At 44.9% G+C, this 27,737-nt stretch overlaps 1 protein-coding gene across 1 annotated transcript in view; it reads left to right on the top strand.

Moving 5' to 3' along the window:
• gmds (GDP-mannose 4,6-dehydratase) overlaps positions 1-27,737 on the top strand; it is a 138,629-nt gene that overhangs the window by 86,155 nt on the left and 24,737 nt on the right. Inside the window, exons 8-9 of the mRNA XM_080010350.1 lie at positions 26,963-27,081; positions 27,469-27,565. Coding sequence (XP_079866476.1) covers positions 26,963-27,081; positions 27,469-27,565 — 216 coding nt within the window. The remainder of the gene's footprint in view (positions 1-26,962; positions 27,082-27,468; positions 27,566-27,737) is intronic.

Here is a 27,737-nt window from a genome sequence, read left to right as displayed (position 1 = left end):
ACTAATTGTGAAGCGTTTTTCTCGAGCCGCCATTAACGCAGGTAGAGTAGTTGTTCTCATATTACCTGGCCTCCCGCCGTAAGTGAGCCATCACGCTTGGTAATAGCGGGAGAGCGGCAGTTTAATGGTGAGGGGGCCAGTTTGAAGGTCAGAGGTAGGAGGTCAAATGTTCCCATAATCCCAGGCTCCGAGTTCAACCAATAAATAACAGCCAAGCAGCAGGGGTGGGATAATTGATTTTTTTTCTTTTTTCTTTTTTTTTTTTACGGCAGAGGCATATTTCACCTGAAGGGGAAGTGGAGTTGACAGTTTACAGGCAGTGCTGGATTAGCACTTCTGTGGGTGGGAATAGTGAAGGGGGGGGAGCAAGGTAATAACTACCCCCCATAATACCCCCCATAACACAGGAGTAGTTATACTCTCCAGAAAACGTGGTCAAGTTGCAAGAGAGGACTTGCTGAGGATTCCATCACTTTTTAAGTTAACTAACATGTTTGATTTGGGGTTTTTTGTGATAGGTAACACGAGAGGCTGCGCTGCGGGAAAAAAAAGCCCAGATGAGGTCCGGTGGAAAAAAAGAAAGAAAGAAAGAAGGAAAACGGAGCAAAAGAAAGAGGGGAAGGAAAGAGACCCTGTAAGGTTGCGTGGGAGAGGGTTTAGGGCAGTGAAATGGATGTCTGATGTGAACTCCTTGTTCATTTGATCCACTTGTGTTTTGAAGTGGCCAGCTCCCTGAGGGCTGATATCTGTGTGAATGGAATCATTCGCTGTCTCATTTACTTTATTACGGCCCGGCGGGAATCCGACATCGTTGTTCAATCTCAGCGCTAAGTACCGCAAACACCGATCAGCGACGGTGTCAGGTGCTTTTCTCCTGTTAATAATTGATTAACGGGTTTTTGACTTTTGACTGGCAGGACAATCTCACCAGGCTGGAACCCCCAGAACTTATCAGGAACGACCGAGTGAGTGACTGCCCTGGACTTCCTGTATAGACAGGAAGTCCAGGGCTTTTATGGGGGAGAATGGATTGATATCCCAGCATGCCAGGGTTGTGAGCACAGTAGAAAAAAAAAAGTCACTTCCTGCGGAGAAGAATGCCAGGGCCGCTCTAGACTCCGACAGTGCCTCCTTGTGTGTGTGTGTGTGTGGGTGTGTGGGTGGGGGGGGGGGGGGGTTGTTGATGAAGCTCAGCCTTTTTTGGCTTCTCACCGAATCCAGAGAAAGACAAAAAAGATAAATCACACTTTTGAGCGTAGAGAGGGCCGGAGAGAGATGAAGAGCGTGAAGGAACATTCCACCACATCGGGTTCCCTCAAGACACCATCCCCAACCGTCCGTCCTTCCTTCCTTCCTTCCTTCCCTCCCTACCAGCCCTCTTTCCCTGAGCTGTCTCGCTCTCTCCTTCCCTCAGGGATCTTTCCCATCGTTTCTTAACACCTCACCCTTCTTTCTTTCTATCTGCCCTTTTTTTTTTTTCCTTTCGGTTTTCTCCACACCCCCTCCACCGCCCTCCCTCCTTCCTTTGCACCTCTTGTCCTCCCGGGTCCCTCCCCCGCAGTTCTGCCGGTGGTCCCTCCGTCGGCCCCAGGTGGATTGATGGCATTCCCACTCCCCCTCTTCCGCGCTCCGGCAGAAATAGGCTAAAATAGACGACTGATGCAATTACCTCAGGGAGGCGCGCGCGCGGGGGGGGGGTACTTTCCCAGATGAATGTGTATATTTACACACACACCTTCTCACATACACACACACACACACACACAATCAATAGCACAGTGTGAAATGAATACATAGTTTAGTACAATGAGATAGATTGGATCGTTCACCAAACATGGGTAGGATCAAATCGGATCATAAAGCGTACTTCCGAACATTTTCCTACAATAATGATGTTCGTCGCTCTTGTTCATCTCCGAATGTGTTCTCCACACGTACCAACCACGAGTGTGTTTGGAAACGCACAGGAAGACGGGACACCAATGTGCTTCCCCTTTAACATTCAGTCATTTATGTTGAATCGGTTACAGTCATGGCAGAGGGATCGGTCGCAATGATAACATCATCGCCCGATCAGAATGATTTGAGCCGATCGTGATCGTTTTGTAGATTTGTTGTGCTCCTCAATGTGTGTCCGTCCAAATTTGAGGGGAATGTTCAAAATCCCGCAATAAATAGGATGGGCATTAGGTGCATTGGATTGCGGCGGCGAACAAACTTGCAATGACACTGACAATGTTCAATATCAATATACAGTATGTCTCAGGGAGACATGTCTAAGCAGGATTGAAATGGACAAAAAAATACAATATGATTGCCAATCTCAAAATTATTTGTCTGACAATTAATCGCCAGCTCAGATTTCATGATCGTGAAACCTCATATTAATAATAGTAGGATACATTTTTTTAGACCTAATTCACTTGTGTTTATCTTTAAATAACTTGTTGAAAGTGATGATTACATCTAAGAACCCAGGAACAAAAGAAAGAGAATTTTGTGAATGAGGCCCATTTTTGTGTGAAGCACTTGGCTTTTTTGCATTCCCTATGCTCTGCACCCCTCCTCCCGCCCCACCCCAGCTCATGTCAGGGGTCAAAGGCCGGGGGGTTGGGGGGCAGGGAGAGGTTGCGGGCTGCTTCTCCTAGAGGAGAAGGGAGAGGGTCTGGTGTGTGTGGTGGAGGTCCCTCGCAGCCCATCCGCTCGTTTTAATCTGGGGAGGAGAGGAGCCTCCTGCCTCCCACAACATCTGGCCGCCCCCAAAAAAAGCTCATTTGGAGGAAAAACAAGAATGTTTTTATTTCCCGGGAGAGAAGCAGAACTCCGGGGTGAAACCGCAGAGTTAAAACACCAAGAGGCGTCCTGGGCCCTCACACAGCCTGTTGCCTCGCTCCCTCTCTCTCTCGTGCACTCTCCCTCTCTTTTTGTTCCTCACTTCTCTATTTTTACACCCCTCGCCCCCTCTCTCTCACCCTCTATCTCTCGCCCTCTCTCTCCGCCGTACACACTGCATCCCTATATTCTGAGTTGGGATACAGTGTAAAGTATATGAAGACAGAGTCAGTCAGGCAGAATGATTTTTTTTTTTCTTCATCCCCGGCTCTCATTCCATCAAAATGTAATTTGCTTTGTTTCTGCTTCAGCCAAACACAATCAAAGTCCAATTTCTTAAATTTACGTGATGTCCGCCAAAACCGGTCTCTCTGTTTCACAAACACACTTTTCCGTGGAACCACGGCTGACAAGCGTAACGCGCGCGCGCGCGCGCACACACACACACACACACACACACACACACACACACAGACACACACACGTAGATGTACACACATACGCAACGCACTCCCATATACGGCCCTGCCTTGCACGTAGATGTGCACACACACAGCTGTGCTCCATTACAGCAGTGTACAGTAGCCACGGCTCTAGCCCTCGCCTCCAGCCCTCTCTGTGACTGTTATTGGAAATGTAGCACTGCTACGGGAGCGAGATCATGCTGGATTTATACGACACAGGTGCACACGCTGGAAGTAAATGCAATCATGCGCGCGCGCGCGCACACACACACACACACACACACACACACACACACACACACACACACACACACACAAAGAGGCACGCGAGTGGGCCAGCCCGCAAAGGCTGGATCTAATGTCAGCCACTTAACGTCTGCACCACTCACAAGACACAACACTCCTCAGACTCACTCACCAATACACATGCACGCACGTAGTCTGCGTACAGCTACGGTACGGACACGCGCACCCAGCGTCCGTGTTTCAGCTGCCTGAATCAAATAATTCCATATGATTCCAATTTTTTTTTTTTTACTTTTTTTACGTTTTTGAATTGAATATGACCAAAATGTCTTTAATTTTAACCTAATACATTTTCCTGTTCTTTTGCCTCCAAATTTTTTTGATTCCTCCTTTTTTGTTTCCCAGGGAATATATGCCTGGCATTTCCTCTATCCTAGTTTTCCAATAAGTGCAGGGCAGAAGGTATGCACTGGGCGGACTTTGCTCTCTCTTTCTCCCCCCCCCTCTCCCCAGCCCCCCCCCCCCCCCCCCCCCCCCCCACTCTCTTTTTCTCTGACGTTCCACGATGGCCTTAACGGAGGCAGGAATACCGGGGATACGCTTTCCCTCCGGAAAACAGACAAAGACATTCCAACGGGGAATGGCCAGAGTGCATATGCAGCAATAATATCTGTTAAACATTCTGGCCACGTAGACGAAACCACCTGTGGAGCAGAGGAGGGGAAACGATTGAGAGGTTTTCAAGTAGCACACGGGTCCCATACTGTAGTTTGTGAAAATAATGACTTTGCTTTCCATGTCAAATGGGGATTGTCTCCAACACCAGTTAGAACCTAAAATCCGAAGTAGGCCTTTCCCCAGGGACCGTCAACAGAACAGTATTTTTGATTATGTGTCCTGGAGCGAAGCTATATTTAACCTCAAAGTAATATGGACCCTGAGCTGAAGGAGTGGAAGACCCATAGCCACCATCAGATAAAAGAAATGCCAACATGTGGTAATGCGCCGTGTACATAATGTCCAGCAATGGTTGTAGACATATGAATCCAGTCAGCTCCTGCTTTCTGAAGTTCATCCTGCGATATTGAAGAGCAGGAGGTTAGCGAGGCTCCATGCGCGCCACATGGTACAGATTTAGCCCCTTAGTGTCCTGCACCGCCTTTAATGAACAAGCAGGTTCTGTGAGTGTGTGTGTGTGTGTGTGTGTGTGTGTGTGTGTGTGTGTGTGTGTGTGTGTGTGTGTGTGTGTGTGTGTGTGTGTGTGTGTGTGTGTGTGTGTGTGTGTAAAAGCAAGAGACAGGACACTGTTTTTTTTTTAATTTTTTTTTACCCTGGGTTTATTCTAAGAGCTGCAGCAGGGTTAAACACAGGAATTGTGGGTATTCTTTGTGAGGAAACGCATGCTGCTGCACCTCTGACGTAGCAAGTATATTCTACACGTCATGTTAATGAGGCAGATTGGGAGAAATCGCCGCCCCCCCACATTTTCGCTGCATTATCACCTCAAGAATGTTTCTACATTAACTATAATATATAGATGCACAGAAATTGTAAATTGCAGTTTGAAGTACAAATCCACTCATCAGCAAATACAAAAAAAAAAATCTAATTTGACTTGAGCTTACTTTAGCCAGAGGCAAAATAATACAAAAAAAATGAATGAATCAATTATTCGATATTTTTAAGCGGACCTATTATGCTGCTTTTCACCAAGTTAATATATGGTTCCCAAAACATCTTTTTAATATTTTTTGCCGGAAATACCACTGAGATAATGCATTCGAGCCATTCTTACATGCGTCCAATCCACCCTGTCTGAAAACGAGGTGTTTAAGTTTGAGAAGCCACTAGGGGTGCAATGAATCACAAAACTCATGGTTACCACGGTTTTGAGGCACGGATCGGATCATTTTTCGGATCGGTAAAACAAAAAAAAAAAGGGTGAAAAATATAACTTTGCTTTACGTTTATTCTGTAAAACACTTAAAACAAGGAACTTTTGCCCATTGCCTTAAATGAAAACAACATTCAAGATGTCCAATGTTTAAATAAAATCTTAAAATATATAAAATATTCAATACTCAATTGTTTAATTAAAGTGAAATATGCATAGGGGAGACGCATGATACCGTCTTCCTTTAAACATGGTAGTGAATGAAATATGATTAGATCCTCCCCCAGTAACTGAATTAAATTCCAGTAAGTAACCAGTATAATGTTCTCATGTTTATAACAAACAAAATTTCATGAAAATCGGTTCAGAATTAAGCAAGTTACGGAAGTCAGCGTCTTCAATACACATTGTATTTTTTTACTAGTGGATCTTGACCGCTCCAATATGGCGGACGAGCAGACGCATAGCGGCAACATGTAGCAGCTCATTCCCTACATGTTCTTAAGTAGCAGCAACACAGCACGACGTACCGTAAAGCAAGAGAGTAAATCACAGCACGCATCTGTCTTTATCTTCTTTTCACTGCAACTCTGCTTCCACATTTATGGAATTATTCCTTTAAAAAGTAACAGCGAGAGCAGAACTGTTTTTCACTATGATGGTTAAATTTTGCATTTGATTTGCGGTTCACATGCAAGGGGGGCGTGGGGGACGACCCGTACGGATCACAGATCATCTACGCTGCGTTACACCACTAGGAGACACCCTCCCGAAACCCCTAGTTCCACGAGCCAATGGAGTTTGAGCACGGCTTCCAGCTTTCTTCTATTTACTCCATAAACTTTCACTGATTTCACCTTATCAGTCAAACACCAAAATCTGTTTCTGAACAAATTAGAGGTTTAAAATAAGCAACCCAGTTGCTGAATCTTCACTCATATTAGATCTACAAGGCCTCATTTCAAAGTTTGTTCAGACTTTAACCGCAGTGCTTGGAGCAGCGTGGAGGGGGCTCAGCGTTTTTTGTTTCATTCCATTAGGGAGACGTTGTAAAATAAATAAAATTAAAAAAAAGATAAAAAAGACACATCTACGGTTTTGTTTGGAGAAACTCGGAGCAGATCGTGTGCCGCGGCCTATAGTAGTCAAGCCCACATGGACACACACACACACACAGAAAGAAACACACACCAGAATACATTTTCAAAGACTTTGATTTCCTTCATCTTCAGTTTTGTCACGGACAGTTATTATCAATAACTCTATCTTATAAAGGATTTGTGCCAGTGGCGCGACAGCCGTGGGTGGAGTTATTCAGAGGGGGGAGGTTCTATTTGGAATAATGGCTCAGGTGACATGTGACAGGGCAGCAAAGTAGAACGGCTTGTTTCGCCACATGTTTTCTGAAATAGACAGCTCGCAATAAACTGCCTGGGTTGTATTTTTTCACAGTGTTTGTGTTAGTAGGCCCATCAGAGACAAAAATGTACATGTAGGTGCACAAGCACTGAAAAAGTGAGTTTTTCATCATAGGTTCCCTTTAATAACTGTTTGCTCACTGCTTTTTTATTTTTTTGATTTATATTTTATTCATGTAAATTTCTGTATTGCATTTTAATTTATTTTATTATCATTGCAAATCTATATTTTTTTATTTTACCGCAATTTGCCTCCGGGGATGAGTAAAATATCTGACACTTTTTCACCACTACAACTATTCAGCCATATGCACATCCCCAATATCATATTGCATCAGTGCAGTTACAAAAAAAAATAGTAGTACGCGTTGGTTTGTGTATTAAAAAAAAGAAAAAAGAAAAAAAACAAACCCAGCAACAATCGGGTGTGGTTGGTGTTCCAGTTGAATGGCTGTCAGTCAAGAGATGTGGGGTCAAACAATTGGAAGCACCGTGTGCCTGCGATGGTTGCTCCGTTGGCACGGTGACAGTGGGCACAGAGGCACAAACACTAAACAGCCGACAATATTACTAGGAGCCAGCATTCCATGACCACACGCTGTATGTAACACCCAGAGAGCATTCCTGCTAGTATCATAGACACACCATGCATGTACACGATCTGTCTGTCTGTCATCTCTCTTTACATGCCTTGCTTTACATACATTAGTCTTTCAGCTCAACCCTTCATCCCTGTGGTGTGGGGATGGTGTGACCTGGGTCTAGGTAATTGGTGAATCCAGGATCAGAGTGGCGGCATACCTGTTGCTGATCGGTTGGTCTAACGAGCAGCAAGTAAAACCCCCATCCCCACACACACTCAGGAGAGGAGCCCCTGTCATGACACATGTTATTCCAACTGGCCCTCTCTCTACAATTAACTGGTGTCTGTGTCTCTGTGCCGGATGTAGCATGATTGGAGATATATACTTATAATAGTTGATGACGTGAGATTCATTGTGTGTGTGTGTGTGTGTGTGTGTGTGTGTGTGTGTGTGTGCGTGCGCGTGTCTATATATATGTGTGTATATATATATCTGTGTATATATATATGTATATAGATATGATAAAGATCACATTGAAGATTGATGATAGTTTTGCGTAAAATAAATCATAGGAGAGAGAGCTGTGTGTACATGTGTGCGTGAATGTGTCTGTGTGAGTGTTTTTGTAACCTGGCAGCTCGGGTGCAAACCGAAGCCGGAGGCAGCATACCTGTTAGAGGTGGCAACCCCAACCACATGAAATAAAGGAAATTAACGTTGAAGGAAAACAATGAAGAGTTCCCTGAACTGCTGAACTGGACAAAAAAACATGAGAAACAAACATGGATACCTGGGCTCCACCAAAGCAACAATCCCCCATTTCCCAATGAGAGAGAGAGAGAGAGAGAGAGAGAGAGAGGGAGAGGGAGAGAGAGAGAGCACAGACAGTGAGGAACAGAGATGCTTATCAGCAAGCCTTAATCACGACCATGTGCGCTTGGCTCCCCCAGTGGTCACCGCTTCATTATTTCCAGGGCATTGGAAGGAATGCCAGCAAAGAATCTCCGCTTCATTTTCTCACGCCTAGGAGCTCATGTTTACTTCGTATAAAGTGTCGTCCGCCGAAATGAGTGACCTGGCCTGCCGCTCCGGGCTGTGCTCTTTTCTGACGCAGCCCTTTGTTTTACAGCGTTGGGGCTGCTGCTTTTACTGCCTCTGAACTGGGGGCCGCTCACTTTGGTGGTCTTTAGCCTGGGAACCCAGCACACACACACACACACACACACACACACACACACACACACACACACACACACACACACACACACACACTTTGAACACAAGTACAAACGCACACACGTGTCGGGGGGGTAGTACCCTTGAGATTGTATTTCTCTTGTACAAAATTCTTCAGGCTGCCGATTAGGGAGGTTGTGTTTAATTTGGAGGAGATTATTATTGCACGTAATTGTCTTTTAACAAGGTTCTAAGTCAGGTCGGTAAAGAGGCTCCATGCCACCCACCAGCAAGGTCCGTCCAAGGTTAACACCATCCAGATCTCCACAATACCTCTCTCGTTCTCTCTCTCTCGCCCCTCTTCCATCTGTCACTCTATTTGACCAAGAAGTTGAAGGTGAAACATATTATGTTTTGTTTTTTTATTTAAATTGGCAGTTGAATTCAGGCAAATTCCATTCACTCTAAATTTGAGTCTCTGTGCTGTCTTTAAATCTAAATAAAATTAAAGGATTATAAATCTCCGAAACAGAACTATGAAAACAGGGAGTTCAACTTATCTGCACGGTTGTAATGTCTTAATTTTTGTATTTTGTATTCTATTTTGATAAGTTATTATTATTATTATTAGGGATCCAGCCCTAGGGCTCGGACTTCTTTTATTTTTAATCTGGGCGTTTTTCAGACTGAAAGTATCTGAAACAGCAGTAAGCAGAGACATGATTGAGGTCTCGTGAGAACCAGGACGTTTCAGACCTCTTGTCGTTCAAGTTTGTTCAGTATCTAAACTGTCGTATTCTAATTTGTTTCAGGAGCGGCCCGCTTTGTGACATCATCATCCAAATATATTATATAATAGTATATACGTCCAAGCTTCCTCTTTCAGAGCGCTCCAGCCTCTTGCAAGTGCGACACCTAGACATACAACTTGTGCCAATGCTGCGTTTAAAGGAAACTCAGAAAACTGTAACTTGCACGGACAACCAATTGTACAGAGCAGAGAAACAACAATGTGAACGAAAACGGCAATTTGAACTCAAACTAAATATACATTATATTTAAATAAAAAAAACTGCTCTGTGTGTTTGCGTGTGTGCGCGTGTGTGTGTGCGCTATCTCCATCATCCTCTGAATGCAGTATTCCCTCTAGTTATTGCTGGGATTTTAAGGGTTAAAAATATCTCGTAATTCTTCTTCAGCCTTTTTGAATCAGATTTTTGGGGGCCTAAAGACACTCGAAAACTCATGAAACTTTGCACACTCGTCAGTCACAGTGAGGCATTTGATATTCTATGGGGATATGTGCATGGGCGTGGCAAAATGATAATATGACAATATTGTCACATGTTAGATTTAGATTGAGTCATTTAGCAGATGCTTTTATCCAAAAGCGACTTACAAGGGAGAATAACATTCAAGCTACATTGCAACAGAAACATTAGTGTAACAATAAATAAATACTGCTAAGTAGTGCTAAGTAATTGTAAGTTAGGAGAGGAGGTGCTCTTTGAAGAGCTGGGTCTTCAAGTGCTTCTTAAAGACAGAGAGGGAGGCCCCTGCTCTGGTGGTTTTTGGCAGCTCGTTCCACCAACGTGGAACTACAAATGAGAATAACCTGGATTGCCGTGGTTGTGCAGCCGACAGAGCCAGGCGACGCTCATTTGACGAACGCAGCATCCGGGGGGTAACATGTGCTCTTACAAGAGCATTTAAGTAAGTGGGAGCATTCCCAACAATCACTCTGTAGGCCAGCATAAGAGACTTGAACTTGATGCGAGCGGCTACAGGTAACCAGTGGAGCTCGATAAGCAGCGGAGTAACGTGCGCCCTCTTTGGCTGGTTGAGCACCAGTCGCACCACCGCATCCTGTATCATCTGCAGTGGCTTCACCGCAAAAGCCAGCAAAACATGTTAAGAGAGCGTTGCAGTCGTCGAGGCGGGAAAACACCAAGGTTTGTACCAGCAGTTGAGTGGCATATTGGGTCAGGTACGGCCTGACTTTTCGGATGTTGAATAGTGCGACGCGGCACGACCGAGAGACGGCGGCAACATGGTCCGAGAATGTCAGTTGGTCATCGATAATGACACCTAGATTCCTTGCAGCCTTGGTAGGAGCAAGAGTTAAAGAGTCAATTTTGATATCAACGTTGTGATAAATACCTTGTTTGGCCAGGAAGGCCAACAGTTCCGTTTTTGCCAGGTTTAGTTGAAGATGGTAATCCTTCATCCACGTGGATATGTCAGCGAGGCAATCCGAGATCCGCGTCGAGACAGTGGGGTCATCAGGCAGAAAAGACAGAAAGAGTTGAGTATCATCCGCATAGCAATGATATGGAAAAACCATGCGAGCGGATGATCGGGCCCAGCGAGGTGGTGTATATGGCAAAGAGGAGGGGTCCCAGCACAGAGCCTTGGGGCACCCCTGTGGTGAGGTGGTGAGGCACAGACAACTGGCCTTGCCATGTCACACTGAATGAACGCCCAGTGAGGTAAGATTCGAACCAGGAAATGCGCTGCCAGAGATGCCCATACTTGAGAGTATGGACAGGAGAATGCTGTGATTGACAGTGTCAAAAGCAGCTGATAAGTCTAGCAGAATGAGAACCGAGGATTGGGCAGCAGCTCTAGCAGTTTTTAAGGCCTCCGTCACAGACAACAGGGCTGTTTCAGTGGAGTGTCCGCTTTTGAAGCCAGATTGAAGTGGATCAAGAAGGTTGTTTCTTGACAGGAATTCCGTAACCTGTCTCGAGACTGCCCTCTCAATGGTTTTGGAAAGGAATGGGAGGAGTGAGACCGGCCGATAGTCTTCCACTCGAGGGGGAACGAGTGAAGGTTTTTTGAGCAGTGGTGCTACCCTAGCCACATTGAAAGAAGAGGGGAATGTGCCAGAAGTGAGGGAAGAATTAATCAAATGTGTGATTGCTGAGGTGACAGTTGGTGATATGGCTTGAAGGAGGTTAGATGGGATCAGATCTAGCGGACAGGTAGTAGGACCGATACATGTTTAGATAGTAGTTAGTAGTTTAGATACCTCACTCTCAGCGAGAGGGGTAAAACCAGGGAACAATGAGCCTTGAGCCGGAGTAGACAAGTTGTGAGTTAGTTGTTTGGAGAATTGGCTGCTGATAGCTGCCACTTTGTCAGTAAAAAAGGAGGCAAAGCTATCAGCAGTGAGGTTAGTAGCTGGAGGAGGTGGTGGAGGGTAGAGCAGAGACTTGAAGGTGGAGAATTACTTGTGTGTGTCCGTGGCACCGTTGGACCTGTCGTTGGAAGAAAGCCTTCTTAGCAGCCGTAATGCTGGAAGAGGAGGAGGACAGGTCTGGTAGCTTGCAAGACCTTCAGTCGCTTCGGATTTGTGCCATTTCCCCTCGGCTGCTCTGAGGTCAGTGCGCGATGTCCGGAGGGTGTCACTCAGCCACGGATGCGACTGGGTTGATCAAGCAGGTCTGGTGGATAGTGGACACAGGCTCTCCAGACATGAGCGCAAGGTAGAGCAGAGAGAATCTGTGGCATCATTAACCTGTAGAGAAGAGAAAGTGCCGTGAGGCGGAAGAGAACAGGAGAGCACAGAGGAAGTGGGTGGGAGACAGGTTGCGGAGATTGTGGCGGATGGAAACCATGGGTGGGGAGATGGGGGGTTGTTCTGGAAGCTGAACAATGAAGCGGATGAAGAAGTGGTCTGAGAGATGGAGAGGGGTGACCATTAGGTTGTCTGTGGTGCAGCTCCGAGCAAGAATGAGATCAAGCTCTTTGCCAGCCTCGTGAGTCAGTGGAGTCGGGACCTGTCTTAGGTCGAATGAGCGAACCAAAGACAGGAAGTCAACAGAGCTCACACTGTCCATGTGGATGTTCATGTCACCGAGGACGAGCATGAGACACTCGTGCTCAGGAATTGATGACAGCAGGGTGTCAAGCTCGTGTAGGAAGTCACCTAGTTGTCCTGGTGGACGGTAGATGACGACTACATAGGCTTTCACCGGAGCAGTCACCAAGATGGCGTGATATTCAAAGGAGACAAAGTTGTTTAAAGGCAGCAGTGGATTAAATTTCCATGTGTTGGAAATTAACAGGCCAGTCCCACCACCACGGCCAGATGGTCGGAAGGTGTGGGAGAATGAGTAGTTTGTGGAAAGTGCAGCCAGGGTTGCACTATTTTCAGGTTTAATCCACGTCTCAGTGAGAGCAAGAAGCTCCAAGGAGAGCTGGTTAGCATGTTGGTGGTTAGCATGTTATGTTACATATCACAATAGGTAAAATCACTAGACTTCACTAGAAAAAATTATATTGCCGCCATGACCTAAACCCAACAGGAAGTCAGCCATATTTATTAAAGGTGCCATTTTAGTGTATTTTTGGTCATTTTTGTGCTTTGTACTTTCGCAAACTCCTCCACAAACTTCAAACTTGGCGAGTGTCTACAAGAGACCTTCACGATTAAATGTTGTTAAAAGATTTTCTTCTTTAAAGTGTCTTTAATGAAACCCAATACACTCTACACACAGTTGTTTTTTTTTATATTTAAATTAATTATATTAATATATTTTTTATATTTCAATCAAACGTGTGTGTGTGTGTGTGTGTGTGTGTGTGCGCGTGCGTGCGTGCGTGCGTGCGTGCGTGCGCTCCATCATCCTCTCAATGCAGTATTCCCACCGTACTGATTCAGCACTAAAAATAAAACGAGGCCAGGGCGTCGCTGCTACTGCAGCGTTAATACCTTGCATAAGCCGTGGTCTCCATCCGAGTCCCAACTGTTATCCTATCAAAACAATGGATTCTTCGAATATTCTGATTCACTGAAACACCGCGGGGATAGTTGTGTGTGGGGGAGTAAAAAAAAAAAGGTTTCTAGGAAAGTCTTTGCAAGCTTTGCCTCGGAGGCATATCTGTAACATTCTTATTGTGCTCCTTGCCAACTGTCACCAGTTCTCAAAGAAGTGCGTACATGTTTGTGTGTGTTTGCACCTGAGTGAGTTTGAGAGCGCAGGTATACGATTGGGAAGAAGAGAAAGTAATGTTGTGAGTGACAGGTGTTGTTAATGACGGTGCATACATCAGTAACAAATCACACTGGTGCTATTGTTCCGAGGCTTTTTGGAGAAGAGACCTGTTCAACCCCGGTCTTGCTACACCAGTGTTTCCATCGTCTAGTCTCAGCCATTTAGCCAAGTGTGTACGATTTCTTTTTTTTCTCTGTTTATTTTTACCTCCAGGTGTGTAGAAAATCTACAATCACGTGTGTGTGTGTGGGGGGGGCATGTCTGACTGTGTGCATATACACGTGCATTAGTCAGAATGTTTATGCATGCTCATACAGTTTAACGGCTGAAAATTCATGCTCGTGCAGCACACGCCCAGGCCTCCAGCCAGGAGAAACAGATGAAATATTCAGCAGATTTATTGATTTATGCTACTTTGTTGAAAGTCTGACAGTTCCACAGTCACTCCAGTGCATTGGAGGAACTGTTGGATTTCCTGGATGCCGAACATAAGCACACGCACGCGGTCTTACTGCATCGCCATTCCAACCCGTTCTACTTGTTAGGTGACTTCATTACATCGAATTGGAAATCACGAGTTGAAACTTTGAAGTCGTCCAAGGCGAATGCGCACTTTGACACTTTGGTTTTTCTTCTGTCTTTTTGTCTTCATCATATTTTCCAACCATCTTTCCATCTGGGGGAAGATGGAAAGATGGATGGATGGGGTGGGTGGGGTGTCATTCAGCCCCCCCTTTAACTAATTCTCTCTAGTTTGGATTATTTCCTGGTTGTGTTAAGTCTACAGTACACAACCGGGATACATTGAAACATTAAGGTATGATTTAAGCATCTCAGCTGGTGGTGATGTTGGGTGGGTTAAACACTAACATTTTTTTTTTTTTTTGTAAGAGTGCATGAGTGTTGTGCATAGATCGTTCATCTCAGTAGATAATAACCCCTCATTACTTTAACACTTTTTGGGCTCCACATTGTTCCCCACGTCGTGGACTCTCTACTGCTCTCTCTCTCTCTCTCTCTCTCTCTCTCTCTCTCTGTCTTTTTCACACACACACACACGCGCGCACACACACACACACAGACTTTGGGCTCTCATCACTTGCCTAGCACGCTCTCTGTGCTATCTCCCCTCACAGCCAGAGGCAAGGCATCTGCTTCCTATGCTCAACATGTGGAGGCACACACACGCACGCACAGAAACTCGTGTTGCTGTTTTTGCATTTATGCCCCGTTCCTCATCTTACACAATGGACACATTTCAGGAAAATGTTTCAACGCAAACCTTCCGATCAACTGAGAGTTTGTGGCTTGGATGCATATGACACCCATGCTGAAAATGCTGTTTGTGCCTTTAATCAACATTAGCTGGATAGGAGGCGTACCACGAATGCTGATATTCACTATAGCAGGGGTATATTGTACATTCTGCCCTCTTGTGTGATATTTCTATGCTGTTCCTTCTTCTCCCACAGCACCTTGGTCATACCAGGTCCAAGGCCTGTGGTTTTGTTCACAGCAGTGTATTATGCTCCACATTTACATATTACGTAAATGAAAAAAAGTGATTCTTGGAACTATTTGGTACTTTTTTGCGACCAATTGGAAGCTTGTTGTTTTTCGGTTTCTGGCTGTTGTGTTCATATTCAGCACATGGGCTGCTGCAAAAATTGCATTGCTCCAATAAAGTGCTACGAGTGTCATCTAATCAAATCCATCTTCAATAAAATGTCTTTTACATGACCCCTTTGTTTGTCACTCTGCTGCTGTGTGGCTCTCTCTGTCTCTCACCTGTCATTCACCTTTCATTTTTCTCCTCTCTCCACCACGCCACCTCCATCAGGGAGTGATTTGTTATGGTATTTTTAAAAATGTGACAGGAGTGGCTTCCAACATGAAAATACTGATAGCCAATTGAAAATACAAGCCCACAGGAAGTGGAGTGTGGAGTGTGGAGTGTGGAGTGTGGAGTGTGGAGTGTGGAGTGTGGAGTGTGGAGTGTGGGGTGTGGGGTGTGGAGTGTGGAGTGTGGGGTGTGGGGTGTGCGTCGTGCGTCGTGAGATAACGTTCATGAATGAATAATCTGTCCAAAGGGAGATAAAGAGGATTGGGGAGGATCTTTATCTATTCTTTCAAATATTATGTTTTGGCCGCGACACGTTTTGTGAAAATGATGAATGTGCAGTTTGTCCACTGTCCCCAAAGACTCACATCTCTGTATTCTGGTATTTTCACGCCCTCTTTCTCGTTCTTCTGTCCCCCGAAGCTTTATCATTATTGCCTCAGCATATTATGAAACAACAACAAAAATGTTTCCTGGTTTACAAATCAAATCCAGAGTTTTTCAACACTTCTGTGCTCTTTTCAGTCCATTAAGTATTAGCCCCCACCAGGCCGATTAATCAATTCTAGATGCCTTCCGGTTTTCACGGCAACCTCGGTTGGGTCCTCCTATAAATACTGTAACTGCATTTCTTAAATATGTCACACGATGCTGTTAAACGTTTACAAGCAGAGACTGTCTGCTCCTTTATTTTACAGTCACACTGAGCGGGCGGGGCCCTCGTAGCTTCTCCCTTCACCTGAAATTGAGAAGCAAGGTATCTTGTTCCATAAAAGCTGGAAGCTAAACGCTTTCTCATTCGGTCCTCCCTCCAGCTGTACTTTACAACAACGTTTACCACACACACACACACACACATAGAAAATGTGTGTGTCTACCTCTCATAGGCCCACCTGCTCTTAATTGTCCAATTTGTAAAGCGCCGTAGTGGTCACTGGGGAGCAGAGCAGCAGTAAAGAGGCCGATAGCATCTCGTATGAGGTCACTGCGCTCCGTGCTGCGGCTTAACAGGAGACATCGAACCCCGATGGCCCTCCGAAAGACCGGGGAGACACATTCAGTGGCATGAATACAGACGTGCACAAATGCACTTAATAGGCGCACACTGTCTCACACACTCGCTTGCGGTGTAAACAGAGTCTCATTCTTTCCCCGCTCGCCCTGCATATCAGCCCGGGGGTCGGGGGGGTCGGGGGGGGCGGGGTTCCATGTCCCGGGGTCAGAGTTCAACCTCAACCTCAACCTCACTAAGGAAGTCTGCAGATGCAATTAGAGAGCGATAGCTTTGATTGACAGCCGTGCCGTACGTCTCGGCCCGTCTGCTGACGTTTCGTCCTCCCTTATGGTTTCTCACTTGAGCTCCTCATGGAGGAATCGAGATACCATCCGAAAGGATTGCTCGTCCTCGTTTCAACGGCTCTCTGTCTTCTAGAAACAAGCTTTTTTTTCCGTTTAATCTATTATCAGTGCTCAGATTTTCTGGAAAAGTAAAAAAAAAACTAAAAAGAAAAAACCTCCCATACTTTGAATTGTGTTTATCTCCCATTGTTCTACAAACAAGACATTTTAACAACACTTCCATACAAAATCAATCTCTCGACATTTTGGCTTCAAAGATCCCCCTCAAGTAACTGTGATCGTGAATATGAGAGGTGTGAGACTAATGCGCCAACAATTATCTGCTAAGCGGCTCGAATAATTCAGTTCAGAGGCGGCATTCACACCTCTCCCCTCCTTCGGCTCCGTCTGTTTACTTTTTCTTTCCCTTCCTTCAAAGAGGGCAAAATAAATCAGAAAAAAGCCTGTTCTGGCCAAGCTTCACTCGCTGCTCTGCAACTCATGTTCCTCCAATGCTGGTACCCTGCCTCGACCAATCAGAGGTGTGTGTGTGTGTGTGTGTGTGTGTGTGTGTGTGTGTATGTGTGTGTGCGTGTGCGTGTGCGCGTGCGTGCGTGCGTGCGTGTTTGAGGTGGGGAATGGGAGGTGCAATAAATACAGTGCATTAAATAAAGCTCAAAATATCTGAAGCACCTTATTTAAAACAGCCCTTCACATCCTCTTCAGCCCCCATACAACTACCTATACTTAACTCGGCTTGGACAAATGAGCATACTGGTACTATATATGACATTTCTGGTGTGTGTCCATTTCTGTTCCTGCTCCCCCAAAAATGGCAACACACCCAAAACGAATGAGACAGCTCCTTTGAGAAATGTGTTTCATATGTTCTCACGGTGTAAAAATGAAGTTCGGGGGGAGAGTATGCGTGAGTTAGTATTTGTGTGTGGGTGTGCGCATGCATGCATTTGGAATGAATGTTTTAGTCTTAAATAGTGAATGACAGTCTTTATGGGACCCCTTCCTCCCGTGCCGATGAAGACGTGGAAAGACTGTTTACTGAAAATGAACCCTTCACGAGCCCAGAGGTCACGGACTAGTTCACGTATGTGTTTGTGTGATTGCACACGTGTCTATGTTTAGATGTACAAACACGCCGGTATCAGTAATACCAAGGGGGTTGTGGGTGGGGATTCATTGACGGAATGAACATTTTTCTGAAGTCCATTGGGGGAAAACGTACTTACATTTATGACCCTTCTCCGTTTTATTGGTATGAACCCATTTGTGTGTATAATTGCGTACATGTGTAAACAGTGTACATACATTCAATGTTCCTCACACTAAATTAACTTTGGTTTCCCTCGAGTTAGGGTTAGGCTTATTGGAATATTTTGGGATGGCATTAGCTTTGGAAGTGGTCATTTGGCAATACCCGGAAAAAAGTACTGTCCACTACCAATGTAGGTCCAACGCTGTCTCTCAACAGCTTGTCAGACCCGATGACCTCCTTACTCCACTCCTTTAGGGAGGGGCTGAGCCGGAACGTTGTGTTCGAAAGAAAGTCACCTAAAACTTGCCAACCGCCGCCGCCACCAGGGCACGGCCAACAGAACATGGTCATACTGACCGTAAGACGGACAACGGCGAGGTGCGTCATCTGTGCGTCATCCTCCCTGGCCGTGTCACACAGCCTGCACCAGGGTCTGTACGTACGCGCGGGCGTGCGTGTGTGCGCGTGTGCGTGTGCGTGTGTGTGTGTTTGTGTGTGTGTGTGTGTGTGTGTGTGTGTGTGTGTGTGTGTGTGTGTGTGTGTGTGTGTGTGTGTGTGTGTGTGTGTGTGTGTGTGTGTGTGGGTGGTTGTTCTTGGGTGAGGTCAGTGTATATTTATAACCTCGTCTGTCTTCGCCTGACATCCAGACAGTCTGTGTCTGACAGGGAAAAATGCTGCAGTCTCCCGACTTTTTTTGGTCAAAACCCAACGAGGGAGAAGCGAGGGGAGTAACAGTTTCAGCCTTCTCTAAAAATAGGGGTCTCCTTAGATGCCGAAAAAAATAAAAAATAAATCGCCCTGCTAAAAATCACAGCTCCGTAGCAACCATTTGGATGATGTGTGCTCCCCGAGGTGGAGCCTGGGAAAGTTACCCGTGCATACTTGCATGTCACTCTGTGTGTGTGTGTGTGTGTGTGTGTGCGTGTGCGTGTGCGTGCGTGCGTGCGTGCGTGCGTGCGTGCGTGCGTGCTTACACACAAGCCTTTTGTGTGTATGCCTGTGTGTGATATTGCATATTTGTGAACGCAGAGTTAAATTGAATAATTGTGGTTCATTTTTGCATTCATGCATCTGATGGTAGGAAACCAATCGGTCTGGTCTGGTTTGGCCTCATATGGCCTGGTCTCTGTGCTGCTCGCATCTGTTCTGTTCTGGTCTGCTCTGGTCCAGTCCACAGCATGGCCCCGTCTAACTGCTCCAAAATTTGGACTGCCTCATTACTGACGCTGCAACTGGGATTGTAGGCCATACTGTAGGTAGAGCAAAGAAAGTGTACCTATGAATGAAAACCTCATTGGAAAACACCAACCAACAGAATGGATTCTTCACAAAAACAGGAACTTTTAAAATGCTAGCAAACCATTTCACTGGACTTATTTGTCTGCCTACAATAAACTGATTATCGCATGGACATTTTATTGGACTGAGTTGGTATTTCTTTCAAGGGAACTGATTGTTGTTTACGCAGTCCGGTATTGGGTGACAGTTGGGATTTAGTAGCTCAGCCTCTGATGACAGGTTATTTGTTAAACCACAATGAGGAAACACACAGTTTGTAATGTGGCTGTCTGTGACTGTTATGGCCAGTTAGAAAAGGACAATAATAATTATAATAATAACCTTTAATTGTACAACATCTTTCATACACGACATGTTACTCAAAGTGCTTGACACTAAAATTAGTCATCAGATAGTGACAATAATAGCGAAGCAAAATGCATTTACTTTTTTAAACTCTTCTTTTTTAGACGCTAAACTTTAAATTAGGTCAATCACACAATACCCATAGGAGTTGGCTCATTATAGAGTACTTATATACGCTGCACTCCTAGTCCTCATTGGTATTATTGCCTGTTGAGATTTATCCAAAGCACACAAGAACATTTTGAAACAGGGATTTTCGAAACAGTGCTGTTGATTTCAGTATCAGCAGATATGTGTAAACTTCTATATCTCCATTCAATCATTTTTTTTTAATCTTTTCTAATATCAAATCACAGTCCCTGAGTGTTCAACCATACATCATTGTGTGGGATTCCTTAGTTTTCAATACAGCGGCAAGTGTATTTGTTATTGACTGTTACGGAACAACGACAAACAGATAAATCAACCTCAGAAGCCACTAGTTCAGTGTTCGAGTACCTTTTCTATATTATTGGGCAGTAGACGAAAGAGCAGAGACGACACTGTGCACTTGGATTAAACTGTGTGTACACACACTTATACCTTCTACTTCTGCCTACTTGGTTTTTTCAAAATGTTTGTGCAGAAAACAGATTGTGTGTCACCACTGTATTGGCGTGGCCGTGCAGTTGTCGTGTGCGTGCGTGCGTGCTTGTGTGTGCGTGCGTGTGCGTGTGCGTGCGTGCGTGTGCGGGCAGTGGTTGGTGTGAGGACTCACAAGGAACAAAAGGATCTTTTGAGTGCAGGATTGCAGAGAAAGCTGTCAAACGTGTCCGCTCCACTCTAATCCTGTGTTTAGGATCACCCTGCACTGTTGTGGAATGCTGTATCACACACACACACACACACACACACACACACACACACACATACATCCATATGCAAATACAATGCAATCGCTTTGCACTTGTTCGCAGGTAACTTTATCTGCATTTAAGTATAAACATTCTATTTGAAAGCTCAACCAAAGTGGGATAAAAACAGCCAAACATTTTCTGCCCGTGCTGAATGCCGATCCTCTTTCTCATTTCCTGTTTACTGATTCGTAGGTCCGTAAACCGACTGCCTGCTTGGTTGGCTAATTTTGATTGACAGCTCGTCCGTCATTGCAGCTCAGCTACATGACAAGTTCAGTGAGGTTACTTGCATGGTGATATTGATCTGGGATGTGACAGGGTGAGCAGTGTTATCTTTTACCTTTGGAGCCTAACCATAACAGATGATACTATTTTTGACTGCAACACAGTTAAGAATATACAATAAAATATTTTGGACTCCACATCTACTATGAGGACTTGTAAAATCTATATCCTTATTTATAAACCTGCATTGAAAGGTGAATTAGGCTGAAATGGACATTATTTTATTCGTGTGTAAACACTAGTGTGGCTCTCCATAGCAGTAAGGGGTTATCTTCCCAGGGTCTGGTATCGACGCCTGGGCCCAGAGTCATTTTGGAGCCGTAATTTCAATACTATTTGCCTAATCTCACAACAAGATGGCTGTAGGTGATTGCAGTCATATCCAGGAAGTCGCCAAAGGCCTTGATGGATGTGGGTCCGAGTAGTGCAGCTGATAACGGTAGCATATGACGTACTTGATCTAGACCATACCCCCAGCTGGAGTGTGACGTCGCACAGCGGCCCGTCTGTGTGAGTGTGAGTGTGTGTGTGTGCACTAATTATATCATAGCTGTGAGTATGAGTCATTAATCTCACTATCAGTGCTGCGAGGTGGGGCAGGCGGGCCGGAGCTACATTTTGTTCCTTTTTCGAGACATATTTGACTGCGCCAAAGAGAACCACCACTTCTCTCTTTACTTTTCTCTCTTTCTCCTTTCAAATACTTGTCTCGCAGCTGTGCAAGCAAGTCATGGAAATAGACCCGAGAAGCTCTTAAGCTACAAATGAGCTGGAGAAGCCAGCCCTGCTCTCTGTGCTGTCGTAAAAAACATTATTTTGCAATGCTTCTGATGAAGGATGGTGGTGTTCTGAACCTTCAGAGGGTAGTAAGCGTTCCTTTCCCACCACAGAATTAGATATGGTAATTTGTGTGCAACTTTTTCTGGTTTTGGATTACTCATAATTTCTGATGATGATGGTCTGTCATCTAAGAGACTTGTTTCCTTCCCCTGGGACCCTATCAGAAAGTCCATCATTGCGTTGGCGAATCTGCATGCAGATGAAACTAAGCCCCGCCTTGTCAGGCATTTGGATTGCTGAAAAAAAATCAAACCTTTAATCTCCAACTGTCACATTTCAACATTGTGTTCACACTGCAATGTCACAGAGGGAAGTGAGAGAGGCCGAAATTCTTATTTGAGGAATTATTTCCCACACTGTGTAGTTGTCGCTCATGGCAACCGAGTTCCCCTTGTTTTCTTTTTTTCCTGTAATCTTCTCTTAACCCACAAGCTCTGTTTATGAGCCTCGTAGACAAGAGGCATGAGGAAATATTCTCTTTAGATAAATGAAACATATTCCCCTTTTAAGTTGGTGACTGACCCTAGTTGGTGGGGAGCTCAAGTGTGGGGGTGTAGGGTTTAGTAGGGGGGGGCTTATGCCCAACATGTGTACAGGAAGAGGCTGGCTGAGTGTGTGAAGGGCTGAACCTCAGAGCTGTTTATCTCACAGCTAATGAAGCAAAACGAACCTGAGCGAGAGGGAGGGAGGGAGGGAGGGAGGGGGGAGTGTAAGGAAGGGAAAAAGGCAGAGAAAAAGGAAGGAGGGGGATCCAAGTGAGGGTAGTCAAAAGGGATGAAGGTAGATTGATTGGAGCACTTTATCTTCGGAGATTAAGTTACAATGGCATTGTTCAATATCTCAGTGTTGGTGATGATACAAATGGCAAATAAAGCGTTGGGAGACGGGGACTCTTGTCCAAACAAAAACATGCATTATGATACTACGTCTTCCATCTACCACTTTAAGTGAAAGACTAAATCAGCAGTTCCCAACTTTTTTGGCCTCGCGACCCACTTGAAAATCTCAAAAGTGTTTGCGGCTCACATCCGACCTGAAGTACCACGGGAGCCAAACAGTGCATTCTCACAGGACGTATATTTTAACAATCATATGCAGTCTTATACATACAGTGCAGTCATGGTAAAACAAGGAGGTGGGTTAAAAATAACCTTATATCTATGGAACTTTTGCGTAACGTTCATAACGTAAAACAATAACAGGAGCACGTTAATATTAACTCACCTCATGAGAAGGCTGGTGTTGCATGGCAGACACCAAATGTCTGTCTTAAGGGATGACAATCTCAGGCGAAGATCTGGCTTTACATTCAGTTTATTCCTGTATTTCGTCTTCAATACCACAAGCGCCGAAAAGCTAGTCTCACAGAGATATGTCGTCGGGAGAGGCATCAGAAATCGCACAGCTCTGTCGGACAGATTGGGATGCGGAATGCGTTCTCAGTGCCCATGCCTGATGTTTCGATGACTTTCTTCTCGCCCTGATACTCCTTGAGTTTATTATCAGAAAATTCAAGCGGCCTGGACGTGTCCTGTTGGTGTCTTGTCTCGAGGTGACGGCGCAGTTTCCATGGCTTTGGAGCTTCATTTGATAAAACCTCGGAACACACCACACACAGTGGTAACGGTTCGTCTTCCACGGCTCTCCAAAAAAATCCCAATGATAAATATTCAGTGCTATACTTTCTCCAAACCTTTTCTTTTCTGTTTGACAGGCGGGACTGTCGCGCCTGTCCGCATTTCCTTTTCAGTGTGCCTGGTGCTAGCCATCCATCCATTTTGATGATCACCGCAGTTCAAAAATGTACCGGTGCATGTCGATTGTGGTCAAGCTTGGACGTAGTATGTCCTAACATAAGTTCCTATCTATCAGTGATGATGCATTTTTGAAGGTTTTAAAGAAAAAATAATAATGATTCAATTTGTAATTAAGATTTATTTATTTATTTTTTCAATAAAATCTATGTGTTTTGCCCATGATTTGGCGGCCCACTTGCAATACCCTCGGCCTATAGGTTGGGAATCGCTGGACTAAATTAATGGATTATTTTGACAAAATCTGATCTCAGCTTGTTGAGCATTAAAAAATAAAACAAACTTATGAATACCGTAAACTCTCAGCTTCACTCACACAAAGACACCCACCACCACCACCACCACCCCACACACACGAACATAAATACACATCCGACAATGAGCAGCAAAATACTCACTGTTGCATTTTTTATTACCTTTCCGTGTGAAAAATCAGCCAGAGCCGTATCACTCAGCTCCCACAGTAAACATTTTCTCTGGCTACATGGGGAGGCAGTGCTGGCTTTCCAGTGGCCGTCATCGCAGCCATCCACTCCACTACTCTCTCCACATTCATCAGCAAGGGAAATGCCAACGGGGGCAGCTTCATTACAAGTTCAAATAATCAGCCAGTCACACGATCAAAATAGTCTTACAGTGTAGATGTCATGTTGTTTGGTATTTTACTCTTTCGGGCGGTAATAAGGGAGAAGGGTATGGGGGGGGGCACAATAAAACATTTATTCGATGTGGAGTCGGGGCTCAGGGCCGCATTTATGAGAGAATGATTAATGAACACTGATTTAAGATGGATAAAAAAAACAAAATCGAAAAACAACATTGTATTAAGTATAAAGTTGTACAGATGGTTGACAAAAAAATCGATATCTTCTGTACAAGTGTGTTTATACATGTATTTATTTTCAGATATTATGTTATGATATGAGCCTCATATTGCCAAATTAGTGAATATAAATTAATTTCAAGAATACATCTACTGCAAAGGAAACATATCAAAACATTCCCTAAATTGTCGACACATCAGGAGAACATTATATTGGATGTATCTACCGCTGCGTCTCTGCTATTTGTATAATATTTATTTGATCACCAAGCCATCATTTGAAATGAATGGCTTCCAGCCACTTTGTTTCTTGTTGTGAGCATCGGGTAGGAGAGAGGCATTGTAAGCGGTGAGAAAATAAATTACAATTTTGCAATTACAATTTACAATGACAAAATGGCAAGACAAATAAATAAATTATAAATAAGACAAATAGAAAATAGCCAGAAATCTTCAGGGATCGCCGATCGTAGCGGAGTGTGAGAATCTGCTTTGTCCATCAAGGGTAAGAGGTCGAAGGGTCGGAGTACCGGCTCTGGGGAACCGTCGACGCGGAACAGTCAGCTGACCCTGAACCGTCTCCGAAAACCACACACTCCAAGCATTCCATCACCAGTGACGTGCGTGTGTGCGTGCGTGCGTGCGTGCGTTTGTTTTACTATGGTTGTGAGGACCGGTCTCCAAATTGACTGTTAGGCTCCAAAGTGTGTGTGTTTATTTTGTTCAGTCCACACACAGAGGATACACACATGCTGGAATAAATGCTAGCTAGGAGAGTCGAACAATAATATGCCATTTTGTGTGTGTGTGTGTGTGTGTGTGTGTGTGTGTGTGTGTGTGTGTGTGTGTGTGTGTGTGTGTGTGTGTATCTATGTGTGTGCGCCCATCTGAGGGAAACAGTACAGCCTATGAGTACTACAGCAGAAGGTGCACAGATAAAATGTGAGTGTGGCTGCCAACTTCCACGCTGTCCAACTGTATCACATAAAACCCTGCTGATGTGGCTGGATGGACATAAACACACACACACACACACACACACACAGCCTGTCTTACACACATCCAAGAGTAGCACATAAATACGTGCTGATGTGCCCCGGGGAGCACGAGGAAGGGCGGTTAAGTCACCTCAGTTTGGAGGAAGACGAGGGACTTTGGCCACATCGCCACATCTCGCCTCCACCCCCAGGATGAACTGCAACTTTTAAAGTGTGTGTGTGTGTGTGTGTGTGTGTGTGTGTGTGTGTGTGTGTGTGTGTGTGTGTGTGTGTGTGTGTGTGTGTGTGTGTGTGTGTGTGTGTGTGTGTGTGTGTGTGTGTGTTATAGTAAAGAAAGAATATCATTAAATGGATGAGATGACGCATCGCAATACGTGGAGATAAAGTCAACTTGAAGTATGGGAGCTTTTCTGTTACTCTTTCCAGGAAATGTGAGCACAGATAACGGCATGGGAAATAGAAGCAAAACAAATTAATGTGTTGATCAGATGAAACAAGTTTGTTTGTAGAAGGAGATAAACCGAGCTTTGTGTGTGTGTTTCTGTGTGTATTAATGTCTAGAAATATTTGTGTGTGAGCGTTTTCATGCTCGCATCGTTGAAATGCGCCTGGATTTTGTATGTGATACTCCAAAGGGCTTGGACAACAGCTATGCATTATGGTGTGCGTATTTGAGGGGCATGTGAGATGTGTACATAACCTGAGTGTTTGTGTTTGTATCTTATATTCTGTCATGAAGTGTCTTTTCTCTGGGTCTTAGGACTCTTAGGTCTCTGTATGCCTGGGCATTTGCAGATATGTGGATATCACTGTGGATATATCTGTGACTTTAAGTTTGTCTGGCCATTCGTCCATCCGTCTGTCTCTCCATCCTTTTGTCGGTCAGTCTGTCCGTCAGACAGTCTGTCTGTCTGTCTGCCTCTTTGTGTCCGTCCAGCCAGTTGCAATCGGGCAGGGCGTGTTCAGGGTCATCCGTGCCGACCCCCTGTTGGCTCTGCTTCACCATAAATATTATAGAACCATGTGTAGATGTTCTGCTGGGCTGTTTAATATAGTGCTGCTCCATCCTGGAGCCCAGGACTATCAGCTTTCACTGGCTTTTACTGGGTCTATAGGCTAATAATAATACTGCCCCCCCCGGACTCTGAAGGCAAAAACAAGCTGGAAGCCGGTGATGCTAATTGTTGTGGAAATACATTGTATTGTCATCTATTTTCTTTGTTGTTTTTATTGTTAATCTGGCTGATGTAATACTGTTCTGTTGTGTGTGTGTGTGTGTGTGTGTGTGTGTGTGTGTGTGTGTGTGTGTGTGTGTGTGTGTGTGTGTGTGTGTGTGTGTGTGTGTGTGTGTGCGCGGTGGGTCTGTGCGCGGTGGGTCTGTGGGGAGGGCCGTGTCCTCCTTTCCCATGGTACGTGTCCCATGAGTCCCGGCGGTGACGTCAGGACAGAGGTACAGGCGAAAGCTCTGCTCGGGGGTCGCAGGTTCACTTCCTGTCTGTCAGGGTTTGGGCAAAATCCAGACTCAAGTTCAGAGCCATCTTTACGATCAATCACTGATTTCTCTCTCTCTCTCTCTCTCTCCCACCCCCCCCCATAGGCTATGTGGCTGATGCTTCAGCATAAGGATCCAGAGGATTTTGTTGTGGCGACGGGGGAGGTGCACAGTGTCAGGGAGTTTGTGGAGAAGGCCTTCAAACACGTGGGGAAGACCATCATGTGAGGGCTGGTTCACACACACACACACACACACACACAAACGCTTCTCTCATTTGTTTGATACCACACATCTTTCTCACCCCCCCCATGCTGTTTCATCTCTCAATTACCCACCTCCTATCACTTTGTCCCACTGAACCTACCGTGTGTGTGTGTGTGTGTGTGTGTGTGTGTGTGTGTGTGTGTGTGTGTGTGTGTGTGTGTGTGTGTGTGTGTGTGTGTGTGTGTGTGTGTGTGTGTGTGTGTGTGTGTGTGTGCGCTGTAGATGTCTGTTTTTTTAGGAGTTTCATACAGACAAAACATGTCAAAGTGAATGGGAAGAGGAGGGATACTGAGCAGTTAAAACCTTAACACTTGTCTTTCTCTCTCTTGTTCTCTGCCTTCCAGGTGGGAAGGCAAAAATGAGAACGAGATCGGCCGCTGCAAGGAGACAGGGGTGATGCACGTGACAGTGGATTCCAAATACTTCCGCCCTACTGAAGTTGTAAGTCAGACCTGTGATTTTTTTATTACAGGAAAGGAAAACATAACATTGCTGGACAAACATAATATAATATAGAAATGCATTACTAATACGCAATTCACATAGAAACACAATAAGACCAGCAAGAATTAAGACAAGAATAAAAACAAAAACAAGGTGGGTTAGAAAATAT

The sequence above is a fragment of the Zeus faber genome (assembly GCF_960531495.2).
Source record: "Zeus faber genome assembly, chromosome: 1".
Classification (NCBI taxonomy): Eukaryota; Metazoa; Chordata; class Actinopteri; order Zeiformes; family Zeidae; genus Zeus; species Zeus faber.
Note: the sequence above shows the minus strand (reverse complement) of the source record. Positions and strands in the feature narration are given on the sequence as shown.